Source organism: Culex pipiens, chromosome 2 (genome assembly GCF_016801865.2).
Source record: "Culex pipiens pallens isolate TS chromosome 2, TS_CPP_V2, whole genome shotgun sequence".
Classification (NCBI taxonomy): domain Eukaryota; kingdom Metazoa; phylum Arthropoda; class Insecta; order Diptera; family Culicidae; genus Culex; species Culex pipiens.
In genome coordinates this window covers 60655497-60682413 of record NC_068938.1, presented here as the reverse complement: position 1 = coordinate 60682413, position 26917 = coordinate 60655497, and the positions used below count along the sequence as shown (strand labels likewise).

Sequence of the window (26917 nt, the reverse complement as noted above, 5' to 3'; positions counted from 1 at the left end):
ACAATCCCCCAAAGTGTCCACATGTTTTATGGATCTCCCCGAACGTGATCGCAGCACCTAAGAGGTCCTAATAAAAATAAGTGACGAGTAAAAAAAAGACTTCCTACAGACTTTTTGTTAAGATTATACAGACACCGCCTTTCAGGAAAATGGCATCCCACTACAAGGCTTTTTTGTGGCGATCAGATGAGACCATTTGAGGTTATGTAAATTCAGACCATTTTTTTTAAATGCTTGTAATTTTAGATAGGTAAGTCAGATCTTGAAAATTCTGAATCCACAAGAAAGGTCTTCTCATATGCTTTCTAAAAATATATAACATGTGAGGGTTTCATGAAAAAACCACCCTTTTTACCATAATTTTAATTGAATATGAAACAGTTTTTTTAACATAACTTTTTAAATACATGATTAAACCGCATGAATTTAAATAGCAACTTAGGGAAAGTTAAGACGGATCGATTAAAACCATTCCGGCCAAAATCGGTTGATCCTGTGACAAGATATTCTAGTGACATTGATTTGGTACACATGTCTACATACAGCCAAACACACAGACATTTGCTCAGCTGGTGATTCTGAGTCGATATGTACAAATGAAGGTAGGTCTAGGAGGTCTAACTAAAAAGTTCGTTTTTCGAGTGATTTTATAGCCTTTCCTCAGTAAAGTGAGGAAGGCAAAACCCTAGAAAACTTCATCTTATTTGAAAAAAGATAAAACATAACGTCATTAAAATTATAAACGTAATACGTAAATCTACGTTAATTTACACGTCTTACTTGAGACACATTCCCTTTTTGGAAGAATGTTACAAGTAGGGGAACTATACCCTTTTTCAGTTTTCGTCTTTTTTTTTCATTTTTGCGCGTGGTGCGTCGAAAATCCCAGTTTTTATTTTCAAAAAATCGTATCTCAGAGTATCGAAAACATAACTTCACCATTTTTTGATATGTTATGTGAAATTTTCCGAGGAATCCGATAAAAATATTTTCAGATATAGGCTCTTTGGTCCCGAGACTTTCGAAACAGTATTTTAAGTTATCATACGACCTTTTCAAATGTTAAGCTATATTTTTGAAACTTCTTACTATTTTTCCTAAATAACCAAACTAATCACTTTTCTTTTGCATCTAGAACAGCTAAAATCGGATGAAATGGCGCGGAGATATGATTTTTTGAAAAAAGTGGTTTTTGCGAAAATTGCCGTTTTTTGGACCACCCTAATATGGCGTAGGTCACCCTAATGGCCAAACAAAAAAAATACGGGTCTAATTATTTCGGCCAAGGAAAAATTTCGAGCCCGATCGGAGAACTTTTTTTCGAATCATGCTGTTTTCGTGGGGAATTGCTGTACATCTAAAAATATTGATTTAATAGAGGAAAACGGCAAAAGTGGTGAGAATTGGTCGAACGGCTTAGTGTGATTAAAATGGGTATATTTCCCCTATTTTACTACGAAGAAACTTGACCAATTTCATTCCACTATTAAAACATACCAAACATGTCGTGAGAACATCCACTCGAACTGTAACCATTTAAGGGGTGGTTGGTTTACTGTATGAAAGTAATATTAATTTTCGGGCACAAAAGACGAATAGTATCACAATGACGAGTCGTTCAGTCGTAAATTATTTGACCTTTGAGCTCAATTTGTTTCCTCAAAATTTAGCACATACTTGATGGTATTGTGCAGAATTCGCTGAATTAGTGCCGCAAATAAACCGTTTATTCAATAGAACTTGCGCTTCAGCATTTGTGGCTTTGCGCTGTTCAACCAAATCGAGCTCGTTGATTGAAGCTCTGATTATGACCGTTTCTTAAACAGCGCAAACTATACTAATTCGTCACAATAAGGAGGCAGTTTCGAGTGCTACTAATGCGTAGTAAACTGTATTTACATTCAATATAGCTTCCCGCCGCTCCACTCCACTTTACCGCGCCGCTGACCTTCACCTTGGCAGCAAAGAAGCGAACAAACGGCTGCTCGCCGACTGTCGGTGCAGAGGTAGTGCACAAGAACTCTGGGAACACTGAACTTGGGTGCGAATACGAGTGCGGCGCCTGGCGTTAGATTACACAGAAATTCCTAAACTGTTTAACAAAAGCCAACCCGCGAAGCCTCCTCAAAGCAGTGCGAGATGTTTGCTTTGGTTGTAAATTTAGTACACACACTCGCTCAGTGCTAGGAATTTTTATTACGCATCGTAAATCGCACGCCCGTTGTTGGTGGTCAAATCGCACTAATACCGAAGTTTTCAGGGAGAAGAGCATTTCAAGACTTGCAGCACTGCGAGCGTTCTGTTATTATCTGGAAAGGGCGGAAAACGCAACCTCAACTTGTTTCGAGCTTGTTTTTTCATGTGTCAGCGCGCCCGGACTCGGAAGAGAGTGCAGAAACAGATACGCGAGAGGACCGGAATGCCGCACAGACAGACGCGTGTGTGACAACGGTGTGATAAGGAAGAACACGATGCCACACACGCGGTAGTCAGTGTGAAGGTCGTCCAAACACCAGCCGCGGCCTACAATACGGTTTCTGTAGGTCAATAAAACCAGGGAGGTTGGAAAAAAAACTTCCTGGATTAGGTTGCACTGCGTTGAACCAGATTATGCCGGTTCCCGTGCGTATCGTAGCGAGCGACCTTTGCGGTATTGTTTGGGAATGTGTAACAGGTAGAGGTAGCCGTCGTAATAATAGCTAGAGTTCCCAGATCTCTGGACAACTCGTAAACTTGATCATTATTTTTTAGCAAGACAAATATTTATCTTGCGTTTACGATGCCTTCCGTGCTGCGATGCTATGGGGAGGGCTATAAGAATCGTGTTTGATTTTGTACTCGAAACTGTACCTTGCAAGCTTGTTTGCTATGAAAAAATGCAACAAGCGTATTTTCGAGTCAAATATTAATCTGCGATCCATTAAAATAAAGATAACAAATTAAGCCGCCGACGTGCCTTCCTGTCAGTACTGATACGGTAGAGACTTCCACTTTGATTAGCAATGATATCATTGTAAGATTCTGTCAACTCAGACAAGCTCGTAAATTTGATTTTATTACCCAACTGGATTGTTCATGATCTTCTTCAAGACAATTTACGATACTTTGTAAGCGCAGAATGATCGTCATTGACCAAGATGTGGTTTGTTTTGACCATCTCCACCGTTTACAAGGTAAACACTTTCACGATCGTAAAGATTACAAGTTTTATCACCCTCTTGCTTGAAGGATGAACCACTTTCTCCCTGCGACGGCAGAACGGATTCTTGTTTACGTGCGAACTGACAGCTTGTTTATTTACACTTGAAGACGCGACCAACAAACTACAAGCCGGTCACAAATCCACTGTAGTTTTGATTAGTTCGAACTTTGATCGGCTGGCCGTAGTCGCCGCCGGCGACATCTCAACTGGCCCGAACTGGCTACGGTCAGAATCGACCCTCTCGGAACTGGCGGAGCACGGTTCTAGCCTGTAATCTCGCAAGACGCCGTCGCCGACGAGGATGAAGATGATGATGGCCGTAAACGGTACGAAAGTATCTTGTACAGAGCGGGCCCATCAACGTTTCTTGGGTTGGCATTCGATGAAATACATACTAGAGGGCCCCTATAAATAACCGGCAGATTACTATTTATAGTGGCGGTCAAGCGCGACAAACAACCTGCCCCGGCGACGGGGCTGCTGCATCATAACAAAGGGACTCTGGGACGGGTTTCTGCGCGAGGAATGCCCATTTGGGTGTCCCTTTTGGTGTGACTGAAGGGAAAGGGTTAGACGGACCTGAACGGATTGGATACGGATTCAGCAATACCACTATGACTACTAAGTGTGTCTAAAGAAGATCATATGTATGTCTTGAGAAGTTATCCCGAAACAAATTGAAATCCTAGAATCTCTTGGTCAAACTGATTGTTGAGATCTGCAAAGGTTTCAACGTTCTCATACTCTCAAAACTTCTTCCGGCCCCCCAATTCAACGAATCGCGTCACGACCGTTAAACCGAAAGTCAACGTCAGCGCAGACAAATTGCGTCGTAGTCGTCGGCCGTCGACCGTCAGACGATAATCAAGAGATTTATATATTTTTGCCGGCCACCGCACTAAATCGCACACGCGTTCCCCCCTCTCTCTCAAGTGTTCTAAATACTAGTAGGTCGTCCTAATCTGGGTCCGCCCGACCACTTGTTCTCGGTCAGGTCGTCCCCTCCCTCTTCCTTGCGGTATTCGTTTTAAAGCCCGCTTGGTATTAGCGAGTGATTAGTGGATTTGGAAAGCGCACCCCACCTTCCGCAACCCAAATTGGTATTCCAAAATGATCCATTTCAGTTGACGCTAATCGGCGTTCCGAATCGGCAGTTAAAGCCGTTCTCGAGTTTCCGAATCGAGTTCGCTTGTTTGTTGGGTTAGAACGCGGCGGTTCCCAGCGTTCAGTCGTAACGCGCCAATAAAATAAACAAAGCGTTCGAACAAATGTTGTATTCTCTACTACAGTTGAGAACAGCGCGATCGTGGAGACAGGTGGTGTTTGTGGGGCTTTCCGGCACAGGCCGTACGCAGATTGCGGCAGTTGCCAATTTGCCCCACACGCCGGTACGGTGTTATTGTCCCTATAACGAGCACGGAATCGAATGAGGAAGCGATCCGCGAGATCTCATCTCTAGTATCCGAAGTAACTTATGACATTGTTTACTTAGTACGCGCACGCGGTTGGGCACAAAGTTTCACGAAAAGTATTTATTTACCGGTTTGTTGTCGGTATTATTACATATTTTTGTTATTCATCACAGTCTAGAACAGCAAAACCGGGGTAGCGGTTGACCGTGGAGGTTGATTTATTTTTGACGGAAGAACTGCTGTGGAAGGTATAGAAGCCAAATGATTGTTTACGTTCAGCGTTGGTGAGCTAGTTAGTTGCGGTGACTATTATGGAAAAAGCATAATCCAGGATATGGAAGGGGTTAATGCTCGGCACGACTAGATGCTGCACAGAGTGCGGCTTAGCATGATCTCTATGGGGTTTGGAAGGCGGATGTGGAATGACGGTTGTGTTTGCTATTAAAAGGTTATTTATTTCAGCAGTGCCAAGCTGGATGCAGATGGCAAGCTGGAGAGTAGAACGTTTTTTTTTTTTGGTACCATCTGTCGCTTCTGGGTTATTCTGACTTCAGAAGTAGTTTAAATATGTTTTCTGCAAGTTTGAAAATTAATAAAATACTCATAGTAACATTACTGATCAACAATTCCCGTGTCAACAGGTAATTCTATCTCCTGCTTGATTTATGCCACTCTGTATCGTTAAGTGCTAATAACCCCTGAATGGTAATAATTAAATAAACTGTCTCCGTCGTTCGTCAGTGTTGGCATGTGTGTTTGACTTGCAAATGCGTAGGACGTCGTTTGATGGGAACTAGCTATTGACTTTGTGGGGGCGACCGATCTTGTTTCATTCGCAGCAGACACCACACACACACGGTCTCAAGCAGTTGCTTACCCCCTAGAACCAATTAATGGCAGTATCAAACTGTGTGACAGCCAATTGGCGTTTTAGATAAGGAGGAAGCAATCGAGCAGTGGAGAGCTTGTCGATTTGCTGTTTTAGCTGGTGTAAGCTAGTCTTGCGTTGCGTTTATAGCGCACATTAAGCATAGCAAACCTCAACTTCCCATTTTTTTCATAGTTTTATCTTGTTCAGGAGGTCTCGATCTACTATTTTAGGAAAAATTTGACTGCTTACGTTTCGCATTATCTAATTAGAGGAAATATACCTTTTCTTGATGCTCGATTTAAGCTCCAAAAATACTATTTAGCCTATAAACTTACCAGCAACAGCACCACCTCGAGTATGCACGCAAATGTATGCCATTTACTGGCCAAAAAGATCATATTTAATGATTATGATTTGATCATAATTTCTATTTTGCGAGACCATTTCTCATCACGCAAGATGAGAGCTTAACACAGGGGTGACCAAAATATGGCCCGCGAGATGATTTTGTAAGGCCCGCGGACCCTTTATGCAAGATTCTCTAAAGTGGCCCTTTGAACGATTTGTAAAATGAATTTATAACTCTTTTTAATATTTAGCCTTTACTTTTTGTGATCGATTTATTTTATATTCATATATATTCATAATACAGAAATGGTTTATCCATGTTTTGATCCCGATAATACGACAAATATTTTCTGGGAAAATTTATCCTAATAAAAGTATAAATGTGATTAAACATTACATCCATTAACATGGAAATGAGTTATAAAACGTTCAAATTTAACCAAAGTAGAAAACTGTAAAAATAGCAAAAACATAGGTTTTCTATACATTTTTGTGGGCCGAGCCTCAAACTTGTTTTGAAATTAGAAATTTTCCACCTTGGGATTCGAATTTATGACATTTGGTTTATGAAACTAATTGACTAAAATCTGATTGATTGATTAATTAAATTGTTGGAATAGTTGTTAAAAAATGCTTTTGCAACGATTTAACATATTTTTTGCACTTTAAAATCAAATTAAACAGTTTTCTGTGTTACCCTCATTCATATTTTTGAATAATTATATGTTTTTAGGGAAAATACAAGTGCTTTCAATTAAATATATTTTTTCCTTTATATAATATTTGAGAAATCACGATCATTTACAAAATGTGCAATCACCCCACGACCTGTATACCAGTCCGTGGTATATAATCTTCTATCAAACATATTTGTAGCAGCCTAGCCTTGTTTTTATGAGGCCATGCAAATTGCAATGAAAAACTCATGAATATTTTTTGTTGCATTTTTAAAGTTTTGTTGATTTTAATAATTATTTCAACTTACTTAGAAGCATTTTTGAATAAACTGCCACAATTTGTTCTTGAATATTTATATAACAAAAGTGTTTAAAAAATTCATAGAATTATTTAAAAATCTTCAACCAACCAAGTATTATCAGTCTTATAGATTGTAATAAGGTTATGTATTTTATTTTAAAATAATCATTTTTCACAAATGGCCCGCAAGCTCATGTGAGCTTTAAATTTGGCCCGCGATTTCAAAACTTTGAGCACCTCTGGCTTAACTGCTTAACGAAAGTCGCCATCAATATCTTTTCACTTGCGCTAACGATTTCAAAGCGCTTAAGATATAAAATTGCTTCCAACTACCGGCAACATGTTCTTTTGAACATTAGTTAGACACTCACTTGAAAAATAATCCCGAAACATGTAAATAGTTAGCAAGCGCCATAAAAAAACAAACGCGCCAAGTCTTTTGACGACCCATTCCAATCGAAGGTTGAAGAAAACCGAACGAGACGCGAAGGCAAATAAAGAACAAAGGGTGGCCAACAACACCACCAGCAGCGTCTGTTGGAGCGAGCCAGTGATGCCAGAACTTTCTCTATAAATCCTACCTTTCGTGAGTGTTTGCTTAAAGTTTTATCAAAATTGGCAGCACTAAGGAGACCCAAAAGAGCGCTGGAAGAAAATTAACTAAGCTGAAAACAAAAAAAAATGGGCGTGGTCCAATGCGTTCTCGTCTGATTGGAATACATTTGGGAAAAATTTTAAGTTTGCTTGTAAAAGGAATAGAATAACTTTTCGTAAAAGCGAAAATAAACAGAAATCTTTACAAAAGGTTGCTCAAATCGTTGGTGTACTTGGTTTTAGTAAATTTCAAGGAACATTCCAGGTTATCCAGCATAATTCAAACACGACCGTTTATTAGGCTTAAAATGGGTATATTTCACCTGAGCAGTTCTCTACGAAATCGGTCTTTTTCTTAAATTTTAATTTTTGTATTTTTTAATCCGACTGAAACTTTTTTGCTGCCTTCGGTATGCCCAAAGAAGCCATTTTGCATCATCAGGTTGTCCATATAATTTTCCATACAAATTTGGCAGCTGGCCATACAAAAATGATGTATAAAAATTCAAAAAATCTGTATCTTTTGAAGGATTTTTTGGATCGGTGTCTTCGGCAAAGTTGTAGGTATGGATATGGACTACACTGAAAAAAAAATGATACACGTTAAAAAACTTTTGGTGATTTTTTATTTAACTTTATGTCACTAAAACTTGATTTGCAAAAAAACACTATTTATATTTTTTTTATTTTTCGATATGTTTTAGAGGACATCAAATGTCAACTTTTCAGAAATTTCCAGGTTGTGCAAAAAATCTTTGAGCGAGTTATGAATTTTTGAATCAATGCTGATTTTTTTCAAAAATCGAAAAATTGGTCGCAAAAATTTTTTAACTTCATTTTTCGATGTAAAATCAAATTTGCAATCAAAAAGTACTTTAGTGAAATTTTGACAAAGTGCACCGTTTTCAAGTTAAATCCATTTTTAGGTGACTTTTGTGAAAATAGTTGAAGTTTTTTTTTTCAATATTAGTGCACATGTTTGGGCATCTTTGAAAAAAATATTTTTGAAAAGCCGAGAAAATTTTCTATATTTTGCATTTTCAAACTTAGTTGATACGACCCTTCGTTGCTGAGATATTGCCATGCAAAGGCTTAAAAACAGGAAAATTGATGTTTTCTAAGTCCCACCCAAACAACACACAATTTTCTAATGTTGATATCTCAGCAACTAATGGTCCAATTTTCAATGTGAAACTATGAAACATTCGTGAAATTTTCGTATATTTTCGAAAAACATATTTTCAAAATTTTAAACCAAGACTAACATTTTAAAAGGGCGTAATATTGAATGTTTGGCCCTTTTGAAATGTTAGTCTTGGTTTAAAAAATTGAAAATATTTTTTTTCGAAAAGATCGGAAAATTTCACGAATGTTTCATATTTTAACATTGAAAATCGGACCATTAGTTGCTGAGATATCGACATTAGAAAATGCTGTGTTGTTTGGGTGGGACTTAGAAAAAATCAATTTTCCTGTTTTTAAACCTTTGCATGGCAATATTTCAGCAACTAAGGGTCGTATCAACAAAGTTCAAAAGTGTGCTTTAATTTTTGAAAAAAAAACTTCAACTATTTTCAAAAAAGTCACCTAAAAATGGATTTAACTTGAAAACGGTGCACTTTATCAAAATTTCACTGAAGTACTTTTTGATTGCAAATTTGATTTTACTTTGAAAAATGAAGTTGAAATATTTTTGCGACCAATTTTACGATTTTTGAAAAAATCAGTATTAATTCAAAAATTTATAACTCGCTCAAAGATTTTTTGCACAACCTGGAAATTTCTGAAAAGTTGGCATTTGATGTCCCCTAAAACATATAAAAAAAAAGTGTTTTTTTTGCAAATCAAGTTTTAGTTACAAAAAGTTAGTTACAAAATAAAAAATCACCAAAATTTTTTTTACCGCGTATCATTTTTTTCAGTGTAGTCCATATCCATACCTACAACTTTGCCGAAGACACCAAATTGATCAAAAATATCTTTCAAAAGATACAGAATTTTCATACATCATTTTTGTATATGGACAGACTAATGATGCAAAATGACTTCTTTGGGCATACCGAAGGCACCAAAAAAGTTTCAGTCGGATCAAAAAATACAAAAAAAATGAATGACCGAAATCTGAGAGAACTGCTCACCTAACTCAGTATTTAGAATAACCAAGAATTGAAAAATGAAAATCTGTTCTAATAATGTAACTCAAATGTTCAGTTAAAATTTAAGCAAATATTATTTTTTTCAATCTTAGGATTCGATTTTTTTTGTTTGATATTTATTCCATTTTGTCAAGGTAGATCCAAAGCAAATATATATTTTACAAATTTGTCAAATTATGCTAAATGATTAATACGACAAAAGTGTCACACATAAAATGCGGTAAACACCCGGCTTGCATAAACAAGCTGTCCATCTGGGAATGGCAACAATGTGCGGTTTCTCGGGGTGAGAGAGTCCTTGAATCCGCGAGATTGTCTGTCCAAATTGCTACACACAGTCCGAGTATTAGAAGCGCTGATTACGTCCACAGCACACATCCCACGGGACTCGAAACAAGAAACGCAACGCGACAGATGACAGACGCCACCACCGCCGCCGCCGTTGTTGAGTGAGCAGAACCAAAACATGTTTGGCCCCGCAATATTTTTAGACACGTATGTCTTTCTTTGGCCGCACCACAGGATATCACCGTCGCGAAGTGTTGATCCGCATACAGTTTGCTGTGTGGCTGTGTGTGGTGGTCATTCATTAATTTGACTTAATTACCCCCATCAAAATGTTAGCTTGAATAGAGCGGGAAGTGCGACAAATAGGGTAAAAGGTTGGATTTTTAAATTTGAAAAAAAATATTGGAATGATTGCATCTGATATTTGAGGGGAATCATTAAAAATGCTACAAAAATAAAAATAAACTTAAAACTAGTTCAAATAAGTCCAGAAATGTACCAAGGTCAAGGTTAAAGTCCAAACATAACCCGCTCACCCTTCCTCAAAAAAATGGCGAAAAATCTCTTTCATCGCGGTCATTTTTCTTGTTCTGCTGGTGCTGCTGGCGCCAATGATTGATGTCGATCACATTTGGACGAAGTGTCCGGGTGCGAGGGCGAGTGGTGGCACTTGAGTGAACTGTTTTTCATCGCCAGGTGGACGAAGCAACGCTGCGCTGCATTAATGCGGCAGAAAAAAAAAAATCAATTTGGCCCGGGTTTCGGGGAAGATTTTCCCCCTTTTTGCGCCTTCTGGTTAACTTGAACTATTTTGTTCAAATTCGCTTCTTCTTTAATGAAAAAAAAAAGTTTTTTCAATTTCACTTGGCTCTATTAAAATTTTCAACAACATAACATCAACAAAGCTTAAAACTGAAACAATTTAAATGTATGATAAAATATTATTTTTGCAATTCCGTTGTGTAACTAATTACTTTTCTTGTCATTCCCGCATGACGAAAAAGTCTTCTTTTCTCTACTAAAAATAATACTTTTCAATACTCGGTAAACCTCGTTAGATAAATGTACGACTCGTGCTGAAAAAACATGTTTTTGCAACTTGTTGCATAAACTAGTATTTTTTTTATTTTCCACGATTGACGATATACTTCTAAAAATTTAAGAAACTGAAATTTTAAATTCGAATAATATGAGAATGTTTCTCAAATTGATTAAAAATGGTATAATTTTTTTAGTAGTCTAAATTACACGACTTGAAAAAATATTGTATTTTTTTATTGGGAAAAACTTTTTAAAATATTTGTACCATCCTAAGCAATAGTTGGACATATGAAGCAAGAAAACCTACAATTTAAGATTTCACTGATTCATTCGTTTACTTATTCATTGACTCATACACTCAATTAATCACTCACCTATTCATGTACTCACTTATTAAAATTTCAGTGAAATCGATGCTGATTTTGCGATTTTTTATACAAAATGGCTATTTGGGATTAAAACACTGTTAAGTACTGATTGAAACATCATTTTGTTCTCAAAAATCAACAAATCACTCAAAACGATAAAAATCACTTCATCTTCTTCGAACACTTTCACTGATTCACTCGCGGACTTATTAACTCAATCACTCACTGACTCAGGGTTGCCAGGTTGCCAGATAAATCTGGGAAGGCCAGATTTTTTAAGTATCTGCCAGAATAAAGATTGAGCATTATCTGTGCCAGATTTCGACAAATTTGCCAGATTTTTTATTTTCTGCCTTTTTTGAACAACTTTTTCATTCAAATTAACATTTGTAGTCAAAAATCTAAAAACTTTAAAACATCAGTTTTGCTGAAAATGTAAATACAACCTTTTTGAGGACGAAAATCAATTAAACCAATAAACTTTTGAATTAATTCAAATCCTTTGTCAATTTCTTAAATCTATTTGCCAGATTTTCTATTGATACTTGGCCAGATTTTTTTTTTCAATTTTGACCTGGCAATCCTTCACTGACTTATGTTCATGTTGGACGTTTTGCCGACGGTCGTTTTGCCGAATGTGAAAAAAGACAGAAAATGAAATGTGAAGATAAAGCAGTAGTTTAAAAAAATAAAAAAATATATTTGCGAGCATTTCCAGCTCAAATCAGGATTTTTTCTGGTACTTTTGTACCCGACCCTCTCCGATTTCAATGAAACTTTGTAGACATGTTATCCTAGGCCTATATAATCCATTTTTGTGTATATGGAGCCAATAGTACTCGAAAATAACATTTGAGAAGGGCGTAAGGTATTTAAATATTTTTGTATTTTGTAATTTAAAAATTACTGTATCTCGAAGCCGTTGCGTCGTATCAAAAAGAGGTCAAAGACAAACTTGTAGGAAATTGGACGGGCTTTCTGAAAAAAAATACACTGAAACAAAAATACACGCCACATCTATTAGATTTTTTGATTTTTAAGTCTAAAACTTAAATTTAAAGGTGATGTCACGATTTCCCATAAGTTTGCCTTTGGCAGCATTTCAATTGGATGTAAGGGCTCCCAGATATAAGCTTAATTACATTGCTTATAACTAAAAATATAATATTTTTTTCAGTGTGGTAGAAACCAGAATAGTAAATTTGATTACGTAAATATAAAAAACGAAATAAATCAAAAAGCTGTCAAAGACAAACTTATGGGAAATTGGACGAGCTTTCCGGTAAAAATATTTACGAGACTGAAAAACCAAGTCTGTCATATAGAAATTGCCAAAAACCACAAAAAAACGTTTTTTCAACATTTTAATTTTTAAAACCGCTGTATCTTCCCAAGGATTGGACTTAGGGCAATGGTCAATATGGAGACTTTTATGTAAAATTGTCTGGAGAATCGATTCCCACTACCGGTTTTCAAAAATTTTGACGTTTAGACCAATTTTCAAAAAAACAGTTTTAGTAAATGATTTTTGTATTTTTTTTAGGAGAGACATACCATCCTGCATTTTTCGTCAGTCTTTTGATTATATTTTAGGCTATTTTCTCAAAAATTTGGAACGAAAAAAAAATCGTGACATCACCTTTAAATTAAAGTTTTAGACTTAAAAATCAAAAAATCTCATAGATGTGGCGTGTATTTTTGTTTCAGTGTATTTTTTTCAGAAAGCCCGTCCAATTTCCTACAAGTTTGTTTTTGACCACTTTTTGATACGACGCAACGGCTTCGAGATACAGTAATATTTAAATTACAAAATACAAAAATATTTAAATACTTTACGACCTTCTCAAATGTTATTTTCGAGTAGTATTGGCTCCATATACACAAAAATGGCTTATATAGGCCTAGGATAACATGTCTACAAAGTTTCATTGAAATCGGAGAGGGTCGGGTACAAAAGTACCAGAAAAAATCCTGATTTGAGCTGGAATTGCTCTTGCGAGTTTTTTTTTATTTTTTATTTTTTTGAGAATTTTAAAAATGTTTTTTTTTTATTTCTGAGAGTTTTTTGCACAGTTCTTTGAAAATAAATTGGTTTTCCATCTAAAAAAAATCTGTAGTTTTTGCATGCTTTCAAACATGACCAGCTCTTTGGACAATTTAAAAAAATGATTTTATTTATATATAATATATTCTAAAAAAATATTTCTGTAGTTTCCAAACATAACTAGTTCTTTAGACTATGTTGAAGATAATTTTATTCATCTCTGGAAGTTTTGCATTCTTTTCAACATGACTGGTTCTTTGAAAATCTATTGGTTTCTCAACAAAAATAAATATTTGTGTAGTGTTTGCAGTTTTTCAAACATTACCAGTTCTTTGAACAATTTGAAGATTTATGATTTGTTTTAGTTTTTGTTTTATTTTCAATATAAGCAGTTCATTTCAAACATGATCAAATTAATTGGTATTGAAAAAAATATATTTTTATTAGTGATATATTCTTTTAAACATGAACAACGGTTAAAAAAAATCAATGAGTCTTGCATTTTTTAACACGCCCAATGCTTTGAAAACAAAATGGTTTGTGAAAACTAATTTATGTAGTTTTTGTGCATTCTTTTGAACTAATGCAGTTCTTTGTTTTTCAAAAACTAAATTTTAAAGGAGTTCGCTTCTAAACATGAAAAGTTCTATGAATAATTTAAAGAAAAGATTTATTTATGAACTTTTTACATTATTTTTTTACATGAGCAGTTCCTTAAAAAAAGTTTGAAATGACTTTCGGAGAAATTCCCATTTGGTGAAACAACTTTCGCTGTAATGCACCAGATTCCAAATAAACACCTCATTGCACAAGCATTAAGTAACGACTTTATCCTTTCTGGATCCGATCCAAATCCTTTCGATTTGTCTCCCTGATTTGAACCTTTTTATTTTTTCACTCATCCCGAACGGTTGTCCTGCAACCTTGCGCGGCTGACATAACGTTCGGTTACGTGACATCCCGGCAGTTTTTCGGCAAAATGAAACAAAAAAAACTGGGACAAAAACATGCAGCTCTATCTTTCCTTGAACCTTTGGCCTCAGAAGTTGAGAACTTTTGATATTACTTCCAACATTAGTGGTTGGCTGATTTTTTCTTGGCCTGACTTTGTGAGTGTGTGTGTGGTCCGGTCATCACCAGAGCAATAAATCACCGTTTTTGCCGCGCCGCCAGACTGTAAAGAGTTTGACTGGTGAAACTGTGTCAAGCCTTTCTAAGCTGGTGCTCTGTTCGTTGTGTTCTGTTACACTTTAATTAAGGTTTTTGCAATTTTATGATGGAAGAAAAATATTTTTTTTATATGTTCCGTTAGCTAGAATTGAACCAGAGCTCTTTGATTGCCACACAGCCTGCTTTTCTTTGCGCAGTTTTGATCGAATATTGGCAAGAAGTTCATGACAAAGTGCAACTGATGGAATATGACATTACTTGTCCCACTTCTCCCTTTTGGGTGTACCAAAGTGGGGCCAGTCACCTCACTACCAACCGGCGGCGATGATACCGCGAATTCTGGGTGCGTTAATGAACGTGAGCGTGTGTATCAGAAGAACATGACACCTAATTAAAAAATTTGCATGCATCGCCGGTGCCCAAAATTTTCCGCTGACATAACACTGTCGTCAACGCGTATGAGCTGTGGCATCGAAAACTTTCCCAATTCTGAAGAGTTGTTTGTTTGTTGGTTTGTTTGTCTGGGTTGCCCTTCTCCATCCTTGGGAGATTGGATCGAACACCCTTGACACAAGCACACTCACAAAGACACACGTCTCTGTTACGACCGTGATGTCTCAGATGTCAATAGAATTCCAATCGTAAAAGAAAGTAAGCAATAGAATACACTCTCGGAGTGGCGCATATTCGGAGTCCTGTGTGTACCTCCTAATTTTGCTACGAACTTATTTAAGGCAAAACATGTCATCTTGTCACGATGCGCCAAGAAAAAGGGAGGCATCAGACGAAATACAGGATAAAAAAACGAGCTTCTTCAAGGCAACTACGTGATGTTGGGAAATCTTATGGGCCTTCTGCACATCTCGTTTTCGCTGGAGAAATTTGTGGAGAAGGGTTTGCTCGAAATGCTCTCTAAGGATTTGAAGAAATGTATGCTGCTGGTTGAGGGATTTTTATTCAAATATATGGCTTGAATAAAAACTTAGTATACAACTTTTTTTTCAATTCTTGTACTTACTTAGACATGGAACAAATTTGCTTTTGTAAGAAGTGCTCCCAGTAACATCGCAAAGTTTAAAAATAGCTCCAAAATAATTTTTTTGAAAAACAATTTTGGGATATTAAAAAAAGGGCTGATTTTGGTATGTATGAACTTATAACGTTCAACATTCTAATTTATTCAAATTCTTTTGAATGAAGGGGAAAAAATGACGATCTGACAACCCTGCCAGATGTAATAAAAAATTCTACTATCCTTAAATCGTGATATCGTAAATATCTATGAAAATGATTCCTTGTATTACATTTCGAGCCAAACATTTCATTAGGGCACAAAACCAAAAACCGCGATTCGAGAAAATCGCTTGCAAAAAGTGGACAACTTGTTTCAATTCCTATTTGAAAAAGAAGCTTGACTGATGGTTTTTTTACTGATGATACGATAAAACACATGATTATCCTCAACTCTGTTAAAATGCTTCCTAATTTTTGTTAATTTTCGCAATAAAACTCATAATTTAAAAAAAACGTTATTGGGCCCTTTTCACTTTCCAACTGTTGTTCATAATGGGCCCTTTCTAAATGCAATTTCGAAGAGAGCTGAAAGGGTACTAAAGCGCTATCACCGGATTGTTGTTTTGAAAGATGTTTACGGGCCCTTTTATTTAGTTAGAAATGATGAGGAATTTAGTAGAAAATTTGATTATTGGTGAAGTTTTGTGATTGAATAGTGTATATAAGGTATGTGAAACAAAAAAAATCTTCAAAAGTGTACCGAACAGCAGCCGCGGGATCGTATTAAATATTGTTTTTTGACAAAGTTTTTCTCTGCAGAAATCTTTGGTGAAAAGTAAACCAAACTTTTTTTGAAGTGAATTAGTGTAAAGAATGTATGAGAAGTTCATTTTATAACACACAAAGTTCCTCAAGTACGAGAACCTAACGAAAAATAAAAGGGCACATTTGAACTTTTTTTTTGGTTTGTAGTGAACATGGTTATGTGCCCTTTTGTGTTTTTGATTTTTTCAATAGTAAATTGTTTGTTATCAATCTGATTCTTGGAGGGCATGTAGGGAGTGTACTAATGAATGGAATAGTGGAATAATCCCGAATGTTTACGTTTTGGTTTTGTGCCCTAATGAAATGTTTGGCTCGATTTCTTTCCTATTTGGTAAAATATTTAGAGGCATTTTCAATCAAACATATAGTTTGATGATCTGGCAACACTGGCATGAGTTTTCGTGACTTCTGTCTGTGAGTTAACAGAACTTTTCAAAACAGGATATAAATTTGGGAGAAAATTATTGCATTTTTGTTCAACGTAGAAAATGAAATGGCTGCTATAGAGGAGAAAAGCAATTCGCGACAAAATTTTGAGGCTAGGAATTTTGACAGGTATGATTTTCATAAAGTATTCCCCTCCTTTTCACTGTCACAGAAAACTGAGGACAGTCTAGCTGTCAATCAGTTAAAGACACCCACAAAATGAACTTTGAGTGATTTGAGTTCATTTCTGACGTCACGATTTTCTCCTATATTGCTAGACCGTTCCTATGAGTTGTTATAGTAAATGATTTGGCAACACTGCTATTGAGCGTCTTTGGTGAAAGACACCATGATAGTCTCTGTCCTGTTACAAATGAGATAGTGGAAAAATGTCAAATCAAATTATTCGCTCTACAGCATTGCCTTGGCGTTCTCGATTGCGAGATTCCGAAGGTTTGATTGTTGAGGCAATTGCAAACCTCTTTTTACACCAAAGCTTCCATCCACCCCGGGATTCGAACTGACAACCTTTGGATTGTTAGTCCAACTGCCTACCAGCGACTCCACCAGGACAGGACAATGTGCTATATTCTAATTATTTTTATATTCTTGTTGTGACCGTCCTCATAAAATCGGTGTCATTTTGTTATACCAACATTTCTTGTGTATTATGTTGATGTTACAAGTTACAATTTGATTTGTTTGTCTTTGGTATATTTTTAGTTTTATTTTATTTCCTTTTTTGATTTGTTTAAAAAAAATATGTTTGTATTTATTTGTCGAGCTGTATTAAAAATTTTCAAGCGTGTGTTTTTTTTCTTAAACAACACAAAAAGGAACTAAATTGATGAAATTGTTGGCAAATTGTCATCTAATCAAATCAAGTTTTCATCTAATCAAATCTAACACATACGCAGCTAGTCTAATGAAAGCATGCTGGAAATTTGTAAGGTTTGATTACGCCTCAAGCATTTTTCTGGTCAATATAAATAATTGTATGTGCAGCCGAAAAGGCAGTACAAAAATGTTAGCGGCCAGCCCTACTGTGTTGCGTTTACCGCAGAGAGGATTCGGTGAACGGATCACATTTCACAGAATCTGCAGTGCTGAAATGATGCGTGGACGTACCGTAGTAAACGCTTTCCAAAGAACTTAAATAAGAAAAAAAATCCTGAAACAAAAAAAAAACTCCACAAATCAGAACTCCTTTGCATTTTTTTTTTAAATAAGTCACTTTTATTATTCTTTGAACATGACATGAAAACTGGAGAAAAACCCCTTAAATTCAAATTTTAACATTTCCCAAAGGCACACCTCTCGTGCCCGATGTAACACAAATCCACCCAAGCGAAAGGGGTCACATCAGCAACTCAAAGAAGACGATATAGGCACCGACAGCGGAGCCACCAAGGACTATCCTCCGACAAAAAAAAACTGCCAGAAAACGCAATCATTCGAACTGACTTGATTTATACTGCATTGAGGCAGCCTACGGGCAAATTGCTTTTGGGATGTCTTTTTCGTCAGCCGCGGTGCCAAAGCAGCAGCAGCCACCCAAAAATGTTCAAAGGCTTGTCCGTCTGGTTGCCTACCCTGCAGGCGGCGCCGCCACATATTTTTGAAGCTTAATTTTTCCCTCTGTGTGTTCGTCAGGGAAACTAATGTCGATTTTTATTTGTTTCTTTTTTTTTTGTCTTGCAGGTCGAACAGCGCGATGTCCCTGGCATCGACTGTGCACATCTGGCGATGGACACCGAGGAAGGTGTCGAGGTTGTCTGGAACGAAGTACAGTTTTCCGAGAGGAAGAACTTCAAATCTCAAGAAGAAAAAATACAACTAGTATTCGAAAACCTTACACAGTTAGAGCATCCAAATATAGTCAAATTTCATCGTTATTGGACGGATACGCATAACGATAAGCCTAGGGTGAGTGCGCGCTTTATGGGTTTTCATCACACAGTTTTTTTTACTAGCGACCTTTTCCACAGGTAATATTTATAACGGAATATATGTCCTCTGGCTCCCTGAAGCAGTTTCTTAAGCGTACCAAGAAAAACGTTAAGAAACTACCACTGCAAGCATGGAAGCGGTGGTGTACTCAAATTTTATCAGCACTTAGGTGAGTTATTTCTAATTTCTGAGACTGTAACAATTCTAAAAAAAAGTGTTCTTTTCTTTTTCCAGTTATTTGCATTCCTGTTCGCCGCCAGTAATTCACGGCAACTTAACCTGTGATACAATATTTATTCAACATAATGGTCTAGTTAAAATTGGTAGTGTAGCTCCAGATGCCATTCATCATCATGTAAAAACATGTAGGGATAATATGAAAAATATGCATTTTTTAGCACCAGAGTATGGAAGTGAGTATTTCAAATCGTGCTTATTGTCTAAAATCTATTCTAAACTTCCCCCAAAACTTCTTCAAAACAGCCGCCGCATCGACGACCGCCATCGACATCTACTCGTTTGGCATCTGTGCGCTGGAGATGGCCGCGCTCGAGATCCAGGGCAACGGCGATTCGGGTACGCTAGTCACGGAGGAGCAAATCAAACGCACTGTCGAGAGTCTTGAGGATGCCCAGCAGAAGGACTTCATCATCAAGTGCCTCAGTCATGACCCTGCCAAAAGGCCTACCGCCCGCGAGCTGCTGTTTCACCCGCTGCTGTTCGAGGTGCACCCGCTGAAGCTGCTCGCCGCGCACTGTCTGGTGAACACGTCGTGTGAGTATCAACGGAAGAGAGAGTGATGAAGCAGGGGAGAATTTCGGAGGGGAAAGACGCTTGGAACGAACTTTTTTTTTCCTGTGGGGACATCGTTGGCGAATTTTCACAGTTCAAATTACAAAAGAAATAGGCCAAATCTTGAATTTGACTAATTTCAAAAAAATAGTAAGTAAAGTAAATCTTTCCCAGTTCCTGAGGGGAACACCCTTGAAGAGTATCGGGGCCGGCATTTACAAAGCGGATTCAGTGGCAGTTTCATTCTCAACTTAATGTTAACATGTTAAGGTTAATGTTAACATTCCATAGGTCGCCTCCCTAAGGTGTCGTGATAAGTAGGCTTAGTGATTTTTCACGCTCGAAAATTGGAAATTTCACGGGGACCTCAATTTCAAAACACCAAATTTCACGCAAATTTCGCGGAACGTGAAAAATGTTGAAATAACTATTAAAACCTTATGTTTAAATCACAGAAACTGCTTTTTATGCTTCATTATATATTATTTAAATAAACTTAAAACAATTTGAATAAATTTGAACCTGACACAAAAAAATCTCATAATTTTCCATAAAGATTCCACCTGGTTAATGGATGGGTTCTATATATATTTTTAAACAAAATGTAGGGCATGCGTATTCTCATTTATTGGACTGTTTTTTATTAATATTTGACCTGGGTGATGAATAGAGCGAATGCGTAACGTAATTTCCGAATGATCCCACTTTGTTTACATCTACAAAATAGGAACTGTTCAAGCACAAGCATGACTTTTTTCTTACCGGTAAATGAGCTGTTTTATAATCAGTTGTTTGTGTATCATTTTGGCTAGTTTTTGATATTTTTTGCTGAAAAATTGTGTGTGTTTTCAGGTTTGGATCGGTTAGAAGAGGTTTTTCTTTTTTACGGATGATGAAGAACTGCGGCGAGAATGTCATTATGCGATGAGGCAGATAAATTCTCTGGCTGATTTTGGAATCCTGCAGCTCTTCCTGGTCCAGCGAAAAATCAGCGCTAATTGTAGTGAAGCTGATCCAACCAACAGAGAAGATTTTCACTAAACCAGTAGGTTTTCAAACGGAGTCAAATTAAGATTAAGACAGCTTCTGAATGGATATAACTGTATCGACTCCATAAACAAATTCAATACATAATTATAAAAAAAAATGACAATCTCGCCTTCAAGGTTTTCCTCAACAGCCACAAATTTTAGATTCTTGAAAAAAAAAACATTTCGATAGCAATACTCTCTACTTTTGGCGAACAGTAAATTGGTTCCACTTTGACAGCTCAAAATTGAGGCCGTTTTGCGAACCACTTTTCAGCACCCAGTATTTGACCAATAAAGCAAAAAAGTTTTCGCGAATTTGCTTCATTTTACTGAATTTAAAAAAAACGAAGTTGACTTTATAGCTGTCGGCCACCATTGCTAGTACCAACCACTAGTGTCTTCCTTTTATCTACAAGGACTTCGCCGCCCTGGGCTCCTAAGTGTATGAAAGTATGGCACGGAGCGACGGCGCCGAATACACATATTTACACAAAGAATTTTAGAGCGCCCGCCGCGGGATTCGAACCGGCGACCTCTGGATTGTGAGTCCAGTGCGCGGTACGATTGATCCACACGGGCGGGACGACTGAATTTCATATCAAAGCAAAATTCAACAATCTTTTCCAGCCAAAATAAGTTCAAAGCCAATAAGTTGAATTTTTTGCGACATTTAGCACATTAAAAATAATTTTAAATTTTTTATTCAAAATGATTTTTTTTACATTTTTATTTTATTTTACTTACTCTTGTTAGTGCTTTAGTTATAGAAGTTTTTCCAAAATGGATTAGGATGCAACACACAGCTGAAAGGAACTCCAAAACTCTGTTATGAATTGCAAAAGAACTGATTGTATCTTGATTATTCACCAAGAAATCCGAATTGAATTGAAAAAAAAAATCAAAATAACTCAGAAAAATTAAAAAAGTTTTTAAAAGTTGATTTCAAAGGAAAAAGCCCTTCATTTTAATTTAAACAAAACAATGCTTGATTCTTTTAATTTCTTATGAAACTATACCTTTCAAATGAAATAGCAGTAAAATTGTTATTACAGCGAATGAAAATATTACTAAACAAACCTAAAAAAACCATCACAACGTCCTTCCTTAATCTGTTTCCAATCAATTACAAATTACTAAACTTAGTAAGTTTCTAAAAATATTGAACAATTCTTTAAATGGTTCATATCAAGCATTTCAATTGTTAACTTATAAAATTTACTAAAATAGTCTGTATGGGTAAAACATTTATTATGTTGTTATTTTGAAACAAAAATATTTGAGAAAATTAATAATTTTCACGTTACGCCGTCTTCGAAATCGTCAAAAATCACTAACCCTATGTTAGTAATTAAACCAGGGTATTGACTCGCTTATTTCTACAGAATTTTATAAGATTATTTGTATTCTTATTCTAGTTTCATAAATCATTTTGAGAAAAATATTTACAGTTTCACACAAACATAAAATTTCACGGGATTTCGCGGAAAAAGCCAAATTTCACGGATTTCACGCTGTCCGCGAAATCGTGAAATTTCACTAACCCTAGTGATAAGGTCCAGTTTGTGACGATACACTACCTTCCCTTTACTAAGCAATCGATTCCAGAAGGGAAAAGATCACCAGTTGTGTTGGTCCGAGCCGGGATTTGAACCCCGATCTACCGCTTACGAGGCGGAAAAAAAATACATAAGGAAATTTCATTCTCAGCGATGGAAGATTCTTCAGTGAAAATGTTCCATTGAAAATTTCACGAGGGTAAAAAAAAGGCCAAACATTCAATATTACTCCCTTTTGAAATGTTAGTCTTGATTTAAATTTTTTGAAAATATTTTTTTCGAAAAGATCGGAAAATTTCACGAATGTTTCATATTTTAACATTGTAAATCGGACCATTAATTGCTGAGATATCGACATTAGAAAATGGTGGGTTGTTTGGGTGAGACTTGGAAAACATAAATTTTCATGTTTTTAAACCTTTGCATGGCAATATCTCAGCAACTAAAGGTCGTATCAACAAAGTCCAAAAAAAGCAAAGTATAGAGAATTTTTTAGCTTTTCAAAAATATTTTTTTCAAAGGTGGGCAAACATGTGCACTAATTTAAAAAAATAATTAAAACATCGACTATTATCAAAAAAGTCACTTACAATGGATTTAACTTGAATACGGTGCACTTTATCAAAATTTCACTAAAATGCTTTTTGATTTCAAATTTGATTTTACATCGAATAATAAAGTTGAAAAATTTTTGAGACCAATATTTCGATTTTTTTTTTAAATCTGCATTGATTCAAAAATTCATAACTGGTTTTTTGTACAAAGTTGGCATGATGTCCCCTGAAACATATAAAAAAAATAAAGATCGTGTTTTTTGCAAATCAAGTTTTAGTGACAAAAAGTGAAATTAAAAATCACCTGATTTTTTTTACCGTGTATCATTTTTGTCCAGTGTAGTCCTTATCCATATTTACAACTTTGCCCAAGAAACCAAATCGATCAAAAAATTCCTTCAAAACACATAGATTTTTGAATTTTCTTACATCATTTTTGTGTGGACAGCTGCCAAATTTGTACAGAAAATTATATGGACAAACTAATGATGCAAAATGGCTCCTTTGGGCATACCGAAGGCACCAAAAAAGTTTCTGCCTTATTAAAAAATACAAAAATTAAAAAAAAAAGATCGATTTCGCAGAGAACTGCTCAAATACTTTTAGCGAATTGCAGACTGGATTTCGCCATGTAATATGATGAACCAGATTTTAACCATCATGACTGCCGTCCGTTGCCGGTAGCGCACCATTGACAAGGAAAGGGATTTGGAAAACGGGAAGTAATGATGCGCCACTTTTAAAAGAGAATAAGGGAAAATCTCCTTTTTACAAAATACATCAATTCTTGGACCTTTAGGAATGAAATTTGATTCGTTTTTTCACATTGAGTAACTCTCGCCTAAAACGGCCGACTTTTGATGTTAATATATTTGCTTAAATTTGTAGTCTTTAATTTAGTCTTCTTCTTTTACCAGAAACAAAAAACATTTTGCATCTTTGTTTTGTCCTCACAGGCTCAATACAATTATGACGGATGTCCATCAAAATTTCAAGTAAAAAAACTGTAGCCTGGAAATGGATTTTCTGATTCTGATTTGTTGTGTTCAGTAAAATTGTAGGTTATGATGAGGACAATCCATGCAAAGAAAAGACTACTTTTAGAAAAATAAATCAACCATTTTTAAATTTGATTTTGATTGGAGAAATAAAATTCTCAATTAAAGTGTTTTTTTTTTAATGTTTTAGGACACCAAATTAATCAACTTTTGAGTTTAGCAAAAATTTAGAAAAAAAAAATTTCATTGAGAATATTTGGAAAAATGGAGTAAAAACAAATCTATAGATTTTTAACAGGTCCTATAAGGACTCGTGCATTAATTACGTGGCCTTTTAAACCATTTTAGACCTGTTTGGTATGACCCAAATATCAAATTTTCAAAGTATAGAATAATGTTTAAACCTATTTTTAATAATTTGCAATGTGGTTTTCACACCACGCGTCATTTTGAATAAATTTTTACTGCCATTCAGTTGAATTTTAATACAAAAATTTCCACAAAATAAAGCATTGCTTTAAATATACTATGATTCTTATAATTTGCAATATTGGTATCAAACGACGCACATTTTTTATAGATTTTTGCTTTATTACAATTTTTAAAAATTCAAGTAAATAACATTAAAAATTTTAATACATTGAAAATCCATACGAAATTTTTCGTCGTTTGGATTCCAGTTTTTTGGCATATAAACTTCCAGCTTTGAAGATTTTTTTTCAAATTTGCAATGTCAACATAATTAAAACTGATTTTATTTCGGTGGTGTTGATAGTGGCTAAATTCCCAATTCATTTTATGATCGACCGATGTGGGAAGGGTTACTAAACTGAAATATAAAAAAATAGCCACTCAGTTAGGCATTTACTGATGGAGATGCTCCTAGCGAAAGTTTTAGTTGATTGTTCACTCTTTGAAGCCGATTACTGAAATTGATTGTGCAAATTATATTTGTATTCTTTTTTGTACGATTTTGATTCAAGTTTGAAAGGCATTATTTACACAGTAACCATGTAGTTGTGACCTTTTTAAAAAATCTGTTATTTTAGTTAAGATTTTTTTTTCTTTTCTATATTAGTAATGTCTATTGGTTATCCATATGGCATTTCCACCCTTTGGCTTATACTTCCATTAGTTGATGCTCTAAGCATACAATTTCCTAGTTTCGCCCTTCCTCAGACAGGAAAGTCTGCTGTAAAATGCTAAACCAGATTATTATCTGCTATCTGTGTAATATGAAAAACTTTGCACATTTATAACTATGTTGTACGGAAGCTCGTTACTAAGGATTTCCAACGTTCGTAATATGTACTACTTCGTTAGAGACCACTGCACCAAGGAAAAAAAGCATTCCACTCAACTCGTCAACATAGCCGTAGCATACCTGTAGGGGAGAGGAAGCACACGTTCCAAGCAGAATAATAATATTTTCCCTTCATCAATATTAATCTCAAGCTGATTTTTTCTTCTTTTTCTGGTTTTTTTTTTTTGCCTCCCTTTTTTCTCCCCACTCTCGGTCTCACTGTGTTATTGTTGATTCAAAATCTAATCACGCTGAACGATTGACCGATGATGATTGGGGATTGCGACTTCAACGACGACAACAACGATCCTGTGCACCCTTCCCACGTACACCACCTACTCCCGTCGTCCATTCGCCATCGGGGCGTCCTGCGGTACGGAACCCAAAACAGCCAACTACGACGAGATGCTGCAAAAGCTAAACAAACCGGACATGGTGTACGCCGAGGTGCGGCAAACCGAGTTCCACCTGGGCGATGTGACCGGCACGGAAAAGCTGGAAAAGTTCGTAGAGGATGTAAAGTAAGTGAACGGATAAAAAAATCTTCCAACCAAACAGTAGTAAAAGTTTATTTTCATTCTCCTCCCCCCCTTTTCAGATATGGCATTTATCCACTGACTGCCTTTTCGGCACAAAAACCACCCGCTTCCCGACCACGAGCAATATCGCCCGAGACTGCAGAATCGGTGAAATCCGCCACGCCAGAGCCGTTAGATATTGAAACTAGGAGAGTTGTGAATATGATATGTAGTGTTAAGCCGCGAGAAGAAAATTGTGAATTATTTGTGAGTATTACCCTTCATATTTTTATTTGTCTATTTTTTTTTTCAATTCGACGCCGACGTTTATTGTTTAGATATTTTGTAATGTTGATTTGAAAAAAAAATAAAGGAAAATAAAATTTTTATTAAAGTGCCATAATTTCTACCAAGTGCCAAATTTACTACTCAAGTATTTAGAGTGGCCTCTCAAGTCGGGAAAAAGTCGGGAATTCGCCAAAATCCGCAAAACAATTTGGAAAAGTTGTGAGTTTGTAGTGATTTTTTGTCAAAGAGTTATAAAAATTATTTAAAATTTTTGAACTATTTAGTAACATTTTGTACAAATTTCAGTACTCAATTGGTTTTGAGCATCTAACTTAATTTATGTTTTATTTCTTACGAGAATGAGAATTTTCGCAAATGCATTTAAAAAGTCGAAGAACCTTCTGGGGGGTGAGATTGGAGCTGACTCAAGCTCACCCCCGGATATTTGGAAATTCTGAATTGCCTTGCGAATCTCAAAACGCCCAACAATTATCATTTAAATGTTTGACAAAGTTTATAAAAAAAATCAAACTTTTGAAACATGAATTAAAAAATTTAGACAATTGAGACAATTTGCAATTTTAACATTACCTATATTGAGAAATAAAAAAATATAATTTAAGAATTTAAGAATTTAAGAATTTAAGAATTTAAGAATTTAAGAATTTAAGAATTTAAGAATTTAAGAATTTAAGAATTTAAGAATTTAAGAATTTAAGAATTTAAGAATTTAAGAATTTAAGAATTTAAGAATTTAAGAATTTAAGAATTTAAGAATTTAAGAATTTAAGAATTTAAGAATTTAAGAATTTAAGAATTTAAGAATTTAAGAATTTAAGAATTTAAGAATTTAAGAATTTAAGAATTTAAGAATTTAAGAATTTAAAAATTTAAGAATTTAAGAATTTAAGAATTTAAGAATTTAAGAATTTAAGAATTTAAGAATTTAAGAATTTAAGAATTTAAGAATTTAAGAATTTAAGAATTTAAGAATTTAAGAATTTAAGAATTTCAGAATTTCAGAATTTAAGAATTTAAGAATTTAAGAATTTAAGAATTTAAGAATTTAAGAATTTAAGAATTTAAGAATTTAAGAATTTAAGAATTTAAGAATTTAAGAATCAGTCGGCTCTGTACTCGCGTGTGCACTAGACGTGCTTTGTGCTCTGCGATCGAAACTTCGCTATTGT

General features: G+C 35.4%; 1 protein-coding gene across 6 annotated transcripts in view; it reads left to right on the top strand.

The window, feature by feature from the left end:
* LOC120413580 (nuclear receptor-binding protein homolog) overlaps positions 1 to 26917 on the top strand; it is a 132410-nt gene that overhangs the window by 91119 nt on the left and 14374 nt on the right. For all 6 annotated transcript variants that reach the window (XM_052707830.1, XM_052707829.1, XM_039574469.2 and 3 more), the window contains exons 4-9: positions 18439 to 18663; positions 18726 to 18856; positions 18922 to 19100; positions 19171 to 19461; positions 25313 to 25442; positions 25520 to 25706. In XM_052707830.1, coding sequence (XP_052563790.1) covers positions 18439 to 18663; positions 18726 to 18856; positions 18922 to 19100; positions 19171 to 19461; positions 25313 to 25442; positions 25520 to 25706 — 1143 coding nt within the window. The remainder of the gene's footprint in view (positions 1 to 18438; positions 18664 to 18725; positions 18857 to 18921; positions 19101 to 19170; positions 19462 to 25312; positions 25443 to 25519; positions 25707 to 26917) is intronic.